Source organism: Thalassophryne amazonica, chromosome 21 (assembly GCF_902500255.1).
Source record: "Thalassophryne amazonica chromosome 21, fThaAma1.1, whole genome shotgun sequence".
NCBI classification, from domain to species: domain Eukaryota; kingdom Metazoa; phylum Chordata; class Actinopteri; order Batrachoidiformes; family Batrachoididae; genus Thalassophryne; species Thalassophryne amazonica.
Window position 1 is genome coordinate 30103770 of NC_047123.1, and position 15397 is coordinate 30119166.

A 15397-nucleotide genomic window follows, 5' to 3' on the forward strand; every position below is an offset into this window, starting at 1 on the left:
AACTTGGCAGTGCAGTAGCGCTTACAGGCCACCATACCTTTATAACCACCAAAGCTAAGCTTTAACCAGCAAAAACAAACAAACATTTCCCTGGAATGTTAGAATTAAATCACAAGTAATGTTCTTTGGTCAGTGCTCAGAAGCAATAGGACTACCTACTTTGTACCAAATAAACCACATTGTGATTGGTAATCTAAAGCAGGATAAATAATTGAACAGATGCAGCAGATTAACGTGCTTTTTCGACAGGGTTGGAACGACCTGTTTTATTGTGGGAAGCTGGGATACATGGTTGTTAATATGAATAAAGTAAGTTAAAGTCTGACATCTGCACAATACATTCTAACAGAAAATAAGTGATGGTCTTTCAGTCCATTCAACGTCGATTTTGGCTAGTTATTGAGACGAGCTCTGACTATATTACTCATTTGTCTGTGTAAGGACAGTTTACAGAAAACGAAGCAATTGTGACAAAGTTTCATCGCTTAACAATTTAAATCACACCTCTATATGCCTATGCAATTCAGTACAGCCATACAAGTATACACGATTATTTTATGGTTAGAGAAAAATACACCACCCCCATCCCCGTAAAAGGCAAGAAAATGCAACCGTACAAACTTTTAAGCTTTTGTGTGTAACACACAAAGGCCAGTGCTGTTTGTGATGAATGTGGCCTCAATCAGGACAAAAAAAAAAAAAAAACTTTTCACCATATGTAGCCTGAGTCAAGTATACAATATGCACACTTGTTGAAAATAAAAACTATGCAACAAAATAAAAATACCAATAACCACCGCATCCGTTTGTGGTAAAAATAAGTCTCTGATGTTTGTCCACTGGTTCCATCTTCTGGCAACAGAGTGCCACTGGAGAAAGACAGGGACTGTGGAGACCAGACTTTGGGAACGCAGCACTGTGTTCTTTGTCCAATGTGGCAGCAGAAGAGGGAGAGGCAAGAAAATCAGCTCAATGTCACTGCTAATCCAAGTCCTTTGATCTGTCATAAAGTTAGAGAAATCAAGAAGTCTCAAGCTTTTGAATCCACCTTCAAAAGACGTGTCCCGTGTGCTGCTGGGAAGTTTCTTCTTCTGCGAGGATGGCGTCTCATTGGTTGTTTTTGGCTTTGGCGTGTGTGAGAATGTGAGATTTTAGGTTGGTTGACTGAGCGAACTTCTTATTGCAGCCGTCGAAAGGGCAGACGTAGGGCCGGTCTCCAGTGTGGATCCGCACGTGTGTGCGCAGATTGAAGTCCAGAGAAAACCTTTTCCCGCAGCCCTCAAAGGTACACTAAAGGAAGAGACAAATGGAGTTGAATTTTGTGGGAATACATAGCCTTAAAATCTTGCACACTACAACATCTTCAGAAGAATGAACTCATTCATAAAATGGCTCATGTTACAGGTTTTCTTAACTGTGCACAGCCCCGATTTGATCACAGTCATGGAACACTGAAAATAGAAACTGTGCAGGTGTTAATTGGGATGCTAACCTGGAAGGGTTTCTCTCCTGTGTGAACAAGCTGGTGACGTTTGAGTTTAGAGCTCTCCACAAAGGCCTTGCCACACTCGGCGCAGACGTGCACACGTGGCCCGTGGGTGTGAAGGTGCTTTCTCATGGCTGAATTATCCCTGAACATCTTTGTGCAGCCCTGTGAAGCACAGAATTGCTATGTTCATGTTTTCGATTTGGTAATATGGGGAAAAAAAAAACTGATTGTGTTGGTTAATATTTGAGGGAAAACACCTATTATTTAAATTATGAACTGTGTGGCCCTCAGTGTTCCAGTTCTTAAAAACACGTAAAAAAAAAAAAAAAAAAAAAATCCAAGTAATTTTACTGATGCAAGGGCACACATTCATAGAAACCATTTACTCACTTTATGAGGACAAGCTATCGTCCTGGGTGCATCGTCCTCTTTGACCTTCCTGGGCTTCATTCTGTCCAAAGACAAGACAGGAAATACAAATTATCAATAGAAAAGCAAAACACAAACACAGATTTGAGTCACCATCACTGTGTAACAGCAGCGTCAAATCTAATCACCACCAAGTCAGCAGCCACAAGTACAAGCAACAGCCAGAATTTTGTTAAAAAAAAAAGTGACACCACCCACGAATGACACATTTGCACAATGACATCTGAAATAATGACAACACACTACACACACAGATCACTATATTCTGGTTTAATACATAACTGATCAAGCGCTGTGATGGTTTTGTTTAATTTTTCTAATCCCTCAAACATGCCTACAGAGCAGCACACATTTACAAACTGATACGTAGGGTTAAAAGTAAAATATAACACACCCATCAATGTAAAAAATAACAAGTACTTGTTATAGTGACTCCCAGGAGCAACAGAATATGAGGCGATCAGTGTCTGATTTAAATTACTCTTTCCCCACCTTGCACATTTTACATTTGTGACTGAGTTTTCCCTCTGCCACATGTTCACTATCTAAGTCCCCCCAAGGAAAGAACAACAAACACACTCACCTGGCAAACTCTGCCAGCTGTTTGGGATCTGAGAGGTCGATGCCTGGGATTCCACCAGGGGGCAGTTTCTTCCCTGTCATGTATTCGGAATAATCCGGTGGAGAGTTGTCCCCCACGATCTGCTCTTCCACCACCGACTCATGGTCAATGTCTTTATTATCATCTAAAAACACATTACAGAGACTGAACCGATAACGTACTACAATTTCTCTCAATACGAGGAGGGGGGCAGACCAAAGACATCTGTAGCTGACGCTGTCCTCACCGTTACCAGGAGTCACACTACTGTTACAACATTACACAGTTAATACGTAAAAATGATAAGCCACACTTTGAAAACATTCAAGTCATGTAACTTAAGATGTAGTACTGTTCTTTATCTATCCAGGGATTAATAAGTACAAAAATAATACTTCAAGTTAAAAATTTCCAGGATTTTTAAATGTTTCTCCTCTAGAATAAAGGACAGAACACAAAGTTCTACAAAAATGGTTGAAACTGGCAGAAAATGCTCTGAAATCATTTCAACATACATTCATACAACATACAAAAATAGATTTTCTGCAGTAGTCAATGTGATTTGTTGTTATTTATCAAATGTTTAATCGAATTTAACGTGATTGTTGTTTATCTTGTCCTGAGTCTGCATAATGTCTTTTGGACATTTTTCCCCAAGGTAGACCACAACCTGCCTAAGAGAAATTAAGATCGGATGATCAATTTCCCGACGGTCCTTAAACTGCTCATACGTACACATGAAAAGGACGAAATGCGAAACACTGACCCCTGCTGGACGATTCAGGATTAGGCACCCGTATTATGCTTACATATTTAAAAATTAGTCAGGCAGCGCAGGATCTGTACGTGCAGTAACACACTTAGCTTTGAAAATTTTAAACAATAAATCGGAAAAAGCTGCCCTCAGTTACAACACTGGAAACTTTACACTCGAGGCAAATTTTCATACGGTACTCAAATATAAAATAGTTGTTTCTCAAAAGACAGACATAGACACCATTTTAAATAAAGAATGAGTGGTTCTATAATTCACCTTACAAAATCTGCTCTACAAAAACAGACATTTACACTCATAAGTTGTTCTTTTATTAGAAGTACCAGCGGGTTTTAATGTTGCTCCAGATTGCCTAGCTAACGCGCTAACTTACCGTGAGCTAAGGCTAACTATGCTGAATCATTTAATGCAAAACAGCACATATTATAAAAAATTATACGCGTATTGTTTTTATATAATTTACAGTGCACTCTGACCTTACACTAGCTGTACGTGTAGATAAAAGTGCGCCGCAGTTTTGCGGCCTGCAGGTATTAGCCTGTACCCAGCCAGAGTCTCCTCCACCGCCGCCATCGCTGCCTGGCCGCGACTATCGCCATTTTTTCGGGGCCGCCGCCATACTTACTCGTCTTGGGGAATATGGCGGCGCCCAGCAACACCTAAAAACATGGCCTCCCTTCAAAACAAAAACATTTCGGTATGCCATAGAGAAGTTTGGAACCGAAAACGAGCATTATTTATCGGCTTTCACCGGCGGCGCGACGGAGCGCTCCAGGAATTAGTCAGGTGCAACAGGACAACGCCCTGGCACGAGGCCTAGCGCGGAGCTAACACCGAAGACGGGGGAAAAAAGCTCGACGTTACTTACCCGAAGCCCACATTGTGACCGAAAATTCCCCTTCCAGAGTCTTTATCTGCACCTGCTTTTGCTCCCATTTTCTCCCGCCGGCCTCGGTGCCGCTTAAATAGCTCTTTTTGCCCGATTTTTTCCCTCCGCCGCTGCCTCCTCGCCTCACACGACCCACCGAGCTCTTCCCGGCCACAGTCACCAGAGTCTGCTCGATGTACTCGTCCTCCACCCCGGGAGCAGGCACCGGGATCAGTATCTGGTCCTCGAAGCCTCCGCTGCCGCCGTCCCCGTGCAGGTCCGAGTCGTCCCCTCCGACCACCTCCTCCCGGGTCTGGACCAGGATCACCTCCTGGTGGTGCTGGATCGAGCTGGGGTCGTCTGTCACCAGCGGCTGGAGCGCGATCATGGGCTGCCCGTCGTCGTCATCATCATCATCATCATCATCGTCGTCTTCGTCGTCGTCTTCGTCGCCGACCACCGTGGTCTCGATGGTCTCCACCGGGATCGTTTCCACCTCTATCTCGTGCAGCTCCACGATCTCGGCCGGCATCTCCGAGCCGTCTGTCTCGATGTACAGCGTATCTCCCGATGCCATGTTGAATTCCGCCAGCTTGCCTGTTTCATTCACGCCGTGTTGTGCTCCTGAGTTTGTTTGTTTTTTTTATTATTATTTATTTATGGGACTCCCCACGCAAAACCACTCACACGCCCCCCTGAGCCTGTCCGTGTTTCTTCGATAACAACTCCTCTTCCCTGTCTCCGTCCCACGCCACTTCTCGTCGCCACTCTGCTCCCTCACGCCGAAGCATCGCGAGACTTCTTCTTCATCGTCGTTCGGGAGATTTGCTGCAGAGTTGGCGCATTACTGCCATCACGTGTTTGCCTTCGATAACTAAAGGAGCACTTAAAGCGCATTCCTCCGCCGTAGAGATTTTACTGTCGAAATTTCTCATACATATTTATGATTAGAGTTAGGAAGGGTATTTTTTAAATATAATAGGCTACAGATTACTAGTTACACTGATAAAAATGCAGTAAGAAATGCATCTATTTTAAATCTTTCATCAAAGTAATGTAATATTATTTTTCAAAAATTTTCTAACAAATGTTTTAAATTGGGCTGAAAAGTCTTAATAGAAATTCAGTCCTGATAGTCTACGTCCTATGACAATAATAAGTGTCAAAGTTTTATTAAAGGTTCATTAACACAATTTAGGAGTGTCACCTGCAGAGAACCTCTCAGTGTCCCCCCTAAGAAGACAGGGTGTGGCGGTGCAAATTCAAAATATGGACTCATCAAATTTGTCTCAGCGGCTTTGGGTGACCCACAGTGTTTGGAAATGTGCCACTTCGTGCAAGGAAATGCGACATAGACCTAATGGACATTTTACACATTAAATTGTTGTATTTTATCCACATGCAAATGTTGTGTAATCACCGATATTTTAACCAAACAGCAAACTTTGACGGCTTCACGAGAAGAAAAAGTTGCAGTTCCTTGACTGGCCACTTGAGGCTGCCTCCAAAACAGAGCACATTCCCATAGGAATCCATGTTAAAATGTCAAACTTTAAGGTACAAACATTCACAGCCTGGTACAAAAACAGTTTTGGTCTTAATAGATAGTCTCCACCTCCATGACAACTTGGGGGGGGCTGGATGAAGGATGAAGTGATCCACAGTGCACCACTATATGTCGCCAGTATCATGAGGCAGTTGGGGGCCAAGAATATCTTTGTTAAATTGTCTATTGTAAAGCATTTTGTTGCGGTACTTTGTATGTTTAATTGGGGGCGGCAAACGACTTTTCAATTATCAAACAAAATTTCCAGATCTTCTTACTTTTTAACCCCACAGTTCCTCCTTGTATGTTTTCAATTTAAGTTGAATATTGTTTGAATTCAGACTGTTTAACAACCAAATAAAATAATTATATCACACTGGCAACAGAAAATAGTAATTTCCATTTTTTTGTTTGTTTTTATAGATTAATTTATTTTCCAGAGTATGTCACTTTTTTCTTTTTCTTTTTACTAATTTAAGAGGCACTGCGACTTACACTCAAGTGCAACTTATATACCGAAAATCATGCATTTACTATTCATAATAATTAACTATTTATATCACTTTTACAGGAATGAAAGCACTAAACAAAATAAACTGCAATATTAAAAGAATAAATTCCAATAATAATAAGTACACTTCAGCAATGCACAAAAATCCCAAATTAATGAGCTCATAATACAGAAAAAGTTGTGACTTAAGTTATTTATGGGTTTTTCCTCTTCAAGAGGCCTTTTGTAACAAGTACAATTTATACACCAGAAAATATGGTCATTGTAAAAAATAACGAGATTATTGATAAACTGGGAAGAACTTCAAAGTATTTTAAAGTTTTATTTTACCCCAACACGTTCATTACAAAAAGCAGTTTATAAAAAAAAGCAGAGAGCAACATGAGCAGTAAACATATAGTGACAATTTTTTGTCATAATCATTGGGTGGGATAAAAAAAAAAAGAATTCAAGCTTATCCATATTACAATTTCTTTTGTCCTTTAAACGACTCCTAAATAAATCTCTGCAACATGACAGAAATGAGATAAAATGTCAAATCTGCAATATCAGCATGGGTAAGTATGAGCATCCTTTAATATAACACAATTAAATGATCAATTTTAAGGGTTGTTTTCTTTAGACATGTAAGGGGATGAGAACATGAACATCAACTCTGGCAGATTTATTAAAGAAATTCTTTTTAAAAAGAACATTCTTCAGTTTTCTTCTTGTTACATATTGGCATAGATCTCATCATAATTTCCTCCCACTTCAACCTGTGGAGTGGAAAAATAAAATGATCTTACTATTGTGGGGTTATGTCAGGAAGTCATAAAAAACTGCACCGTGACGAAAAAACAAACAAACAAACAAAACAGACATACCTCCATGTTGTTATATATACAGTCATTAGTGTCAATAGCAGACTTGTTGTCTTTGCGGTCATTATCTTTACGTCTTTCTTTCCTAGGGATAGAAAACAAAAATAGCTTAGTGTGAGCATGCGTGCGCACACACACAAACTATTCATTTAACTTCCACTTGAACCTTTGTGAACTTGGTGCAGTGGTGTATTGAGGAGGCCTCTGAGGTTTGTCTGACCCCATGACCTGCAGTGTTGACTGCTGAGCAGGTCTCCCCCTACTGGCAGAAAGAAAACATGCACTTAAGGAACTATTCGCCAGATTCTAACCATATATATATATATATCCAATGAGAACATAAAACATAGCACATAAAAAATATAAAAAATGAGTATGTAATCATATTCAGAAATTAACATTTTCTGGGAATTGCCAGTTTTCAAAATGTAAAGCGCACTGCAGTTCATTCCATACATTCTTATGAATGTTACTGTATGTATTGTACATTTGCAACAGGCCACCACTTCTGGAAGAGTGCTGCACACACACTTTTGCAGTTACAATTAAAAACGGCATTCTGATGTTCCATGAATTGCAAGTAAAATATATGTATGACTGTAAGTTTATATTATTTTGTCAGTATGATAATTGCATTAAGGACCTCTCTGGGCCCCTGTCAAACATGTGCCCCTAGAATTCTTCTTCCTTTTCAGTGCCCCTGATGCAGCCACTTCTGGAATTGCACATTCTTGGAAGTCATCTAGTATCGGAATCACCTCCATCTGCCCCAGCATCTGAAAATATGACAATTCTTGGAAAACATTCATCTCTGTATATCAGTTTTGCAAAACCGTACCTTTTTATAAGCAGCACCACGACTAACAAGATCACAGCTGCAACAGGCACACCAATGGCGACACCAGTGTAAATGTTCTTCATCTCATCTGTCCAAGTGGAAAACATTCTGTCATTTGTGTTGCGTTAACAGTCTGTAAACATCGCCACATACATACAGGTCATGCATGCTGATGTTGAAATATTTATTTCTTACCATGCACAAGTATAGAGAGCGTGACATTGGCGCTGCCCAGAGTGTTGTTTGCAAGGCACTGCACAAACCCAGAGGATTCAAAGTGTTGCCGCAGAGTGGCAAAGGTCAGAGAGCCGTGTGTCTCCACCGTAACATTCGGCAGGATGATAACAGAAAGAAGGAAATGAACAGTGCTTGGAGGACTGGACTCTGCAATGCATGTGCACGTGACCATTGTCTTATCCGAGGAGCAGGTCGAGGCCGTCTTAATCTCAGGAGCATCTGAAAGGATGTAAAATCAAAGGATTATGCTTTACTTACAAATTTGAGCTTGCTGGGAAATTCTAGACGTGTGCCAGGCTTGGTGCTAATCAGAGTGAGCAGCTTCAATTTACCCATAAAGTGTGTATGACTATGAATGTAAGCTCATATTTAGTTTGCTCTGAGCTGTCCGTTTCTCTGCTGTTACATATCGAGCTTCTCTGCACAGAGTGCGTCCCTGAAACGTCCTCTTTGCTATTTCTTTTCCCTTAATATCAACTCACACTGTACAGTGAGGACTTTAGAGGATTGCTGGTGCCGCCCGCCCTTGTACGTGACGTCACACTGCAAGAGCATGTGGTGATCAGCACGAGTAGGGTCAAAGGTCAGCAGTGAGGTGGCTTCCCACTGGCCCCCTTCGAGCTGCTGTGAGTGGAACTTGTGTTTTCCAGGGTGATTCCAAGTGAAGACTGGAGGAGAGGTGGGACAGCTGTGAGTCACGGTGCAGGACGCTGTCACCAATCGACCCATCACGACCTCCTTATCCACAGAAAACCTGATGGGATTTAGGTCATCTAGCAAAACAACAACAAAAAAAAAAAGAGAAAAATTTATTGTTAAATCGTGGAAGGTCAGCAGCTGTCTGCTGGGAGACTCAAAACACTGATGCAATCTTTTTAATTTGTCTCGTCCTCAAAATTACACAAAACTACTTTTAGTAACCTTCATGTTTAATTTTAGTGGCATCAAATTATTTTAATTAACATCACAAAGGAAAAGATATTTGCATTTTTGTATTTTACCCCAAAATAACCATTCGTTTTTTTGATTAATTCAAGTCGCACAAGTCAAAAATTGCATTGTGAAGAGAAAAATGTATACAGATTGTGCCTTTTTTTTTCTATGAAACTCCCTTTGCAACATAACACTTCCCTGAGGGTGAGTTCAACTATGGACAGGAACTCAGTGTAGCACATGTGCACACCACAGCGTGTGCTGTTAATTAACATAAGGACTTTTAAATTCCAAAAATAAGGAAGATGGAGAAATAAATGTGCATTGGACAACATATTGGATGTTACTTGACATCCAAATTATTTGGACAAAAGAAATCATCCATTTGATTTTTTTTAAAATCAGTCTTTAATTTGGGATTTCGTGCATTGTTGTATTGCACTTTTATTTTTTATTAATATTTTGTTTTGTGTTTTGATTCCGGCATAAGCCCTACATAAATAAGAACTGCTATTATTGTTAATGAACGTGTGACTTGTTCATTTATTTATTTATTGCTATATGAGGCCATGTGCCTCCCATTAAGTTAAAAAAAAAAATCATAACTTGTATTTTGGATATCAAGAAATAGTTCTGTTAGTTGTAAATGACGAAAAACTACAAAAATATTGTCATTTAAATTTTTCTAAACTTATAGCGTCAAACAAAAGTGGGTTAAAAATCCAGATATTCACGTGATTTGTGGAAACCACTTCATCAAAATATTACACACTGATTTAGTGCATTTCAAAATGTGAATTTGACTAATAACTCATTTAAACCACTTTAGTCTGTCCCTGTATGGAACAGTGTAAAATCAGATAAATCCAGATGACCTAAATTATAGTTAAATTCAAACAAATTAAAATAATTTGAATGCTGTTGAGACATATAAAGATATTAAAAATATCTTGCATGAAATAGATTATTTGTTCCAAACCCCAGCCCTATTTAACAATTACAGGTCAGTAAAACCAGTTCAATGTAAACTCTTTCAGTCTTGTTGCTGGGCAGCAGACCTTCCACCGTCCAGTACCTTTATTCTAACCCTAATCACAAACAAACCCCAACCATATATAGGGTGATGAACCAGTGTTGCAGAGTAGTTAAATATTTAATTTGTACCTACCAATCATTGCAATAGACACTGCACTCTCTTTGTAGGAGTATTTGTCATGATCTCCAATTTCAACCCTGAAATAAAATGGTCCAGTGTCGCTTAACTGCAGGGGGTCTATCTTTAGAGAACAGTTCTTGACTGTGGGGTCTCCCAGCAGCTCTGTCCGACCACTATACTCCTGCATCATCTGAGACCCCACTGGGTGATAGATAAATTTCATGTGATCCATCCAAATCCCAGAGAAGTGAGTGACCGGGTTCTGCGGTTCTGGGTAGGAGAAGATGCAGGGAATCACCACACAGGATCCAGGCAGGCCTTTAATTGAAGATGGCACCGTGGCCGTCCAAGGCAAGGGCTCAGCTTGAATTCCTGGAATAGAGAATGCAGAATACAACCCCTGGCAAAAATTATGGAATCACCGGCCTCAGAGGATGTTCATTCAGTTGTTTAATTTTGTAGAAAAAAAGCAGATCACAGACATGACACAAAACTAAAGTCATTTCAAATGGCAACTTTCTGGCTTTAAGAAACACTATAAGAAATCAAGAAAAAAAGATTGTGGCAGTCAGTAACGGTTACTTTTTTAGACCAAGCAGAGGAAAAAAATATGGAATCACTCAATTCTGAGGAAAAAATTATGGAATCACCCTGTAAATTTTCATCCCCAAAACTAACACCTGCATCAAATCAGATCTGCTCGTTAGTCTGCATCTAAAAAGGAGTGAACACACCTTGGAGAGCTGTTGCACCAAGTGGACTGACATGAATCATGGCTCCAACACGAGAGATGTCAATTGAAACAAAGGAGAGGATTATCAAACTCTTAAAAGTGGGTAAATCATCACACAATGTTGCAAAAGATGTTGGTTGTTCACAGTCAGCTGTGTCTAAACTCTGGACCAAATACAAACAACATGGGAAGGTTGTTAAAGGCAAACATACTGGTAGACCAAGGAAGACATCAAAGCGTCAAGACAGAAAACTTAAAGCAATATGTCTCAAAAATCGAAAAATGTACAACAAAACAAATGAGGAAAGAATGGGAGGAAACTGGAGTCAACGTCTGTGACCGAACTGTAAGAAACCGCCTAAAGGAAATGGGATTTACATACAGAAAAGCTAAACGAAAGGCATCATTAACACCTAAACAGAAAAAAACAAGGTTACAATGGGCTAAGGAAAAGCAATTGTGGACTGTGGATGACTGGATGAAAGTCATATTCAGTGATGAATCTCGAATCTGCATTGGGCAAGATGATGATGCTGGAACTTTTGTTTGGTGCCTTTCCAATGAGATTTATAAAGATGACTGCCTGAAGAGAACATGTAAATTTCCAGTCATTGATGATATGGGGCTGCATGTCAGGTAAAGGCACTGGGGAGATGGCTGTCATTACATCATTAATAAATGCACAAGTTTATGTTGATATTTTGGACAATTGAAAGGATGTTTGGGGATGATGAAATCATTTTTCAAGATGATAATGCATCTTGCCATAGAGCAAAAACTGCAAAAACATTCCTTGCAAAAAGACACATAGGGTCAATGTCAATGAGCAGATCTGATTTGATGCAGGTATTAATTTGGGGGATGAAAATTTACAGGGTGATTCCATAATTTTTTCCTCAGAATTGAGTGATTCCATATTTTTTTCCTCTGCTTGGTCTAAAAAAGTAACCGTTACTGACTGCCACAATCTTTTTTCTTGATTTCTTATAGTGTTTCTTAAAGCCAGAAAGCTGCCATTTGAAATGACTTTAGTTTTATGTCATGTCTGTGATCTGCTTTTTTTTTCCTACAAAATTAAACAACTGAATGAACATCCTCCGAGGCCGATGATTCCATAATTTTTGCCAGGGGTTGTAAAGACAAATGAAAGGATCGTGTGTGTTTCAAAGAACAAATTTTGTGACACATGTCACGGAAAGTCTAAATTGTCCTTACGGCCAGGTCATTTTTACAAACACAGGCAGAGAATCATGACTAAAATCCAAAGTATACTGACATATAAACCACAGATAATGAAAGGATCTCATAAAACTTCAAACCAAAAATGTAAAATATTGTTAATTTATCAAAAAGAATTTACCTTTAGAGCCCAGACACAGAAGAACAAGTGCCCATTTGATAGCGTCCATCTCGTCGTCTTGGTGTCAGATCTGTAAATAAAGTGGGAAATGTTTCCAGGCTGCTGTTGTGACATTTCCCCCTGATGTGTCCAGTTTCCATTCCACTTTTAAAAATACTATACATCATCCAGACCTTTGAGCTTCTCAGAGTTTTGCTTTGATTCTTGCCCGAGCTCTTCATTTATCACATTTTCTCTCTCTCTCTCGCGCTCTCTCTAGTAAATTAATTAAACATAAATGGAAATGCAATTTAAAAATGCTTATTTGATATCATAATAATTTCTGATATGGCTTATTGTATTTTCAGTATTTCCAGTATACTCTCTGTGTCAGCCACTTCCTTCTTTAGCAGAAAATTAGTTTTATTTTAATAATCATAGTTTCTGTAATTTTATTTTTATTTTTTAGATTTTAACCACTACGCAAAACCATAACCACTTACAATCACCATCAGTCCTACTGTTTTGTCCTGGGAGATAAAAATATAAAAGCATGCCTTAATTCTGAAGCACATTTAGCCTGCATAAATAAATAAAGAGGGAGAATAATATATATATATATATATATATATATATATATATATATATATACAAGGGCTGTCCGTAAAGTATAGGTCCTTTTTATTTTTTTCTAAAACTATATGGATTTCATTCATATGTTTTTATGTCAGTCATGCTTGCACCCTCGTGTGCATGCGTGAGTTTTTCCACGCCTGTCGGTGACATCATTCGCCTGTGAGCACTCCTTGTGGGAGGAGTCGTCCAGCCCCTCGTCGGAATTCCTTTGTCTGAGAAGTTGCTGAGAGACTGGCGCTTTGTTTGATCAAAATTTTTTCTAAACCTGTGAGGACACATCGAAGTGGACATGGTTCGAAAATTAAGCTGGTCTTCAGTGAAAATTTTAACAGCTGATGAGAGATTTTGAGGTGATTCTGTTGCTTTAAGGACTTTTCACGGTGCGAGACGTCGCGCAGCGCTCTCAGGCAGCGTCATCAGCCTGTTTCAAGCTTAAAACCTCCACATTTCAGGCTCTATTGATCCAGGACGTCGTGAGAGAACAGAGAAGTTTCAGAAGAAGTTGGTTTCAGCATTTTATCCGGATATTCCACTGTTAAAGGAGATTTTTTTAATAAAAGACGTGCGGACGGGTCCGCGCGTCGGGACGCAGCCGACGTGGCGCGGCGGCACAGGAAAAACACCTCCGTGTTGATAACCATTTGTAAAATCCAGTTGGCTTTTGATGGCTTTCAGTGGAGTGAGTATATGAGAAATTGTTTATCAGCTGGAGATGTTCCAACTTGTCCTTAAGGCTTCCAACAGAGGTGTTTTTTCCTGTGGCGGAGCGTCGCGGCGGCTGCGAGCCGACGCTGCAATCTGCCCGCACGTCTTTCACAACAAAAAATCTTCTTTAACAGTGGAATATCCGGATAAAATGCTGAAACCGACTTCTTCTGAAACTTCTCTGTTCTCTCACGACGTCCTGGATCAATAGAGCCTGAAATGTGGAGGTTTTCAGCTTGAAACAGGCTGATGACGCTGCCTGAGAGCGCAGCGCGACGTCTCGCACCATGAAAAGTCCTTAAAGCGACAGAATCACCTCAAAATCTCTCATCAGCTGTTAAAATTTTCACTGAAGACCAGCTTAATTTTTCGAACCGTGTCCACTTCGATGTGTCTCACAGGTTTAGAAAAAATTTTGATCAAACAAAGCGCCAGTCTCTCAGCAACTTCTCAGACAAAGGAATTCCGATGAGGGGCAGGACGACTCCTCCCACAAGGAGTGCTCACAGGCGAATGACGTCACCGACAGGCGTGGAAAAACTCACGCCATGCGCACGAGGGTTCAAGCATGTCTGATGTAAAAACATATGAATGAAATCCATATAGTTTTTGAAAAAAATAAAAAGGACCTATACTTTACGGACAGCCCTCGTATGTAAAAAACAAAATAAAAAATGAAGAAATCATTACAGTGTTTACTATAAGAATTATTATATCTCATTATGCACAACTAGGAAATGTGATGTAGACAAAAAATATATCACAATTGTTGGAATATCACTGGAATTGCAACTTTACATAAAATAAAAATAAAAAAATCATAAAATTATTTTGCCTTTTTTCCCCCCTCACATATTTAACAGAACAGCAGATAGCAGAAGATTTACAGAGGAATCTTTCAAATAGCGATACACGCCCCAAATTCGCCACAAATACTCCTTCGACATCACTTTTTGAAAAAGCAGACTATCCACTTGAATTTTCAATAGGTGGTCAAGTAGGGAGGGGTAAATGAATTTTGAAAAATGCAAATTTTGACACAGGAGTTAAAATTTAAAAATGCTCCAATCATACAGTATTTGTCTGATTATAAAGATTTCAAAAAGGTAAACTTTGGTCTGTCTGTGATTGAATTCTATGGAGTTATGGGGTAAAAACAGCAGAAATGGTGAAAAAGATCAATTTCAGTTTGTACAGGGGTTAAAGTTGCTCTATTTTCTGTAGAACATGATGCAAATGATTGATTAACAGGCTTTTACTTTGAATAGTAAACAACACAGTCAAAACTATATCGCTATATTTGTAGAGCGATATATAGAACTTTTAAAAAATTTAAAATCAGAAAGACAATTTATTACATTTCTACATAATTTTCATTTTCATGTCTGCTAACTGACTTTTCTGTAGAAATATTAATAATTGTGAACCTTTCACCGCAAACTCAACACACAAAAACCAAAATTCAAGTTAGACATCATCGATAAGACAAAAACCTTTAGAAAATGTTGGGTATTTGTGACGGTTATCACAAACTAATAGATTAAATCACTTTCGGTGGTTCCATCACAAACTGGCATGAGATCACGTTGACATCGCTTTGCCCAGAATTGAATTTCTAATAATAAAATCTCATATTAAGCTCATGAAAGTATTGATAAGAACAAGATTCCTGTACTCACAGCAAAAACAGCGACACAGATGCTCAGAATCACATCAAAATGTGTTTTAATATGTTTTA

The 15397-nt window shown here is 39.3% G+C and overlaps 2 protein-coding genes across 5 annotated transcripts; both read right to left on the reverse strand.

Moving 5' to 3' along the window:
- Positions 1-246: 246 nt before the first annotated feature.
- Positions 247-4944, reverse strand: LOC117502825 (transcriptional repressor protein YY1-like). 2 transcript variants are annotated; one of them, XM_034161939.1, is made up of 5 exons: positions 4163-4944; positions 2502-2664; positions 1880-1940; positions 1493-1651; positions 247-1290 (listed from the first exon to the last, which is right to left on the reverse strand). In XM_034161939.1, the coding sequence occupies exons 1-5, from the start codon at positions 4737-4739 to the stop codon at positions 1108-1110; spliced, it is 1143 nt and encodes a 380-aa protein (XP_034017830.1). In that variant the 5' UTR covers positions 4740-4944; the 3' UTR covers positions 247-1107. The 2 variants fall into 2 exon arrangements, with proteins under 2 accessions (XP_034017830.1, XP_034017831.1); XM_034161940.1 differs by having other exon boundaries at positions 2502-2652; positions 4163-4943.
- A 1960-nt stretch (positions 4945-6904) lies between these two features.
- Positions 6905-15372, reverse strand: LOC117502824 (myelin-associated glycoprotein-like). 3 transcript variants are annotated; one of them, XM_034161938.1, is made up of 9 exons: positions 15339-15372; positions 12340-12409; positions 10259-10618; positions 8640-8930; positions 8116-8376; positions 7921-8008; positions 7249-7344; positions 7086-7167; positions 6905-6977 (listed from the first exon to the last, which is right to left on the reverse strand). In XM_034161938.1, exons 2-9 carry the CDS (start codon positions 12386-12388, stop codon positions 6933-6935), a joined length of 1272 nt encoding a protein of 423 aa, XP_034017829.1. In that variant the 5' UTR covers positions 12389-12409; positions 15339-15372; the 3' UTR covers positions 6905-6932. The 3 variants fall into 3 exon arrangements, with proteins under 3 accessions (XP_034017829.1, XP_034017827.1, XP_034017828.1); XM_034161936.1 differs by lacking the exon at positions 6905-6977 and having other exon boundaries at positions 7021-7167; XM_034161937.1 differs by lacking the exons at positions 6905-6977; positions 15339-15372 and having other exon boundaries at positions 7021-7167; positions 12340-12525.
- Positions 15373-15397: the final 25 nt, after the last annotated feature.

Excerpts from the sequence above, each read along its gene's own strand:
- LOC117502825 (XM_034161939.1), bottom strand. The coding sequence starts at position 4,739 with ATGGCATCGGGAGATACGCTGTACATCGAGACAGACGGCTCGGAGATG. Across the intron at positions 1,652-1,879 it reads CGATAGCTTGTCCTCATAAA|GGCTGCACAAAGATGTTCAG; the intron begins GTGAGTAAATGG and ends TGTGCTTCACAG. Across the intron at positions 1,291-1,492 it reads CAGGAGAGAAACCCTTCCAG|TGTACCTTTGAGGGCTGCGG; the intron begins GTTAGCATCCCA and ends CTCTTCCTTTAG.
- LOC117502824 (XM_034161936.1), bottom strand. The coding sequence starts at position 12,388 with ATGGACGCTATCAAATGGGCACTTGTTCTTCTGTGTCTGGGCTCTAAA. Across the intron at positions 8,009-8,115 it reads GCTCTCTATACTTGTGCATG|ATGAGATGAAGAACATTTAC; the intron begins GTAAGAAATAAA and ends CCACTTGGACAG. Across the intron at positions 7,345-7,920 it reads GTGGTGCTGCTTATAAAAAG|TAGGGGGAGACCTGCTCAGC; the intron begins GTACGGTTTTGC and ends TCTTTCTGCCAG.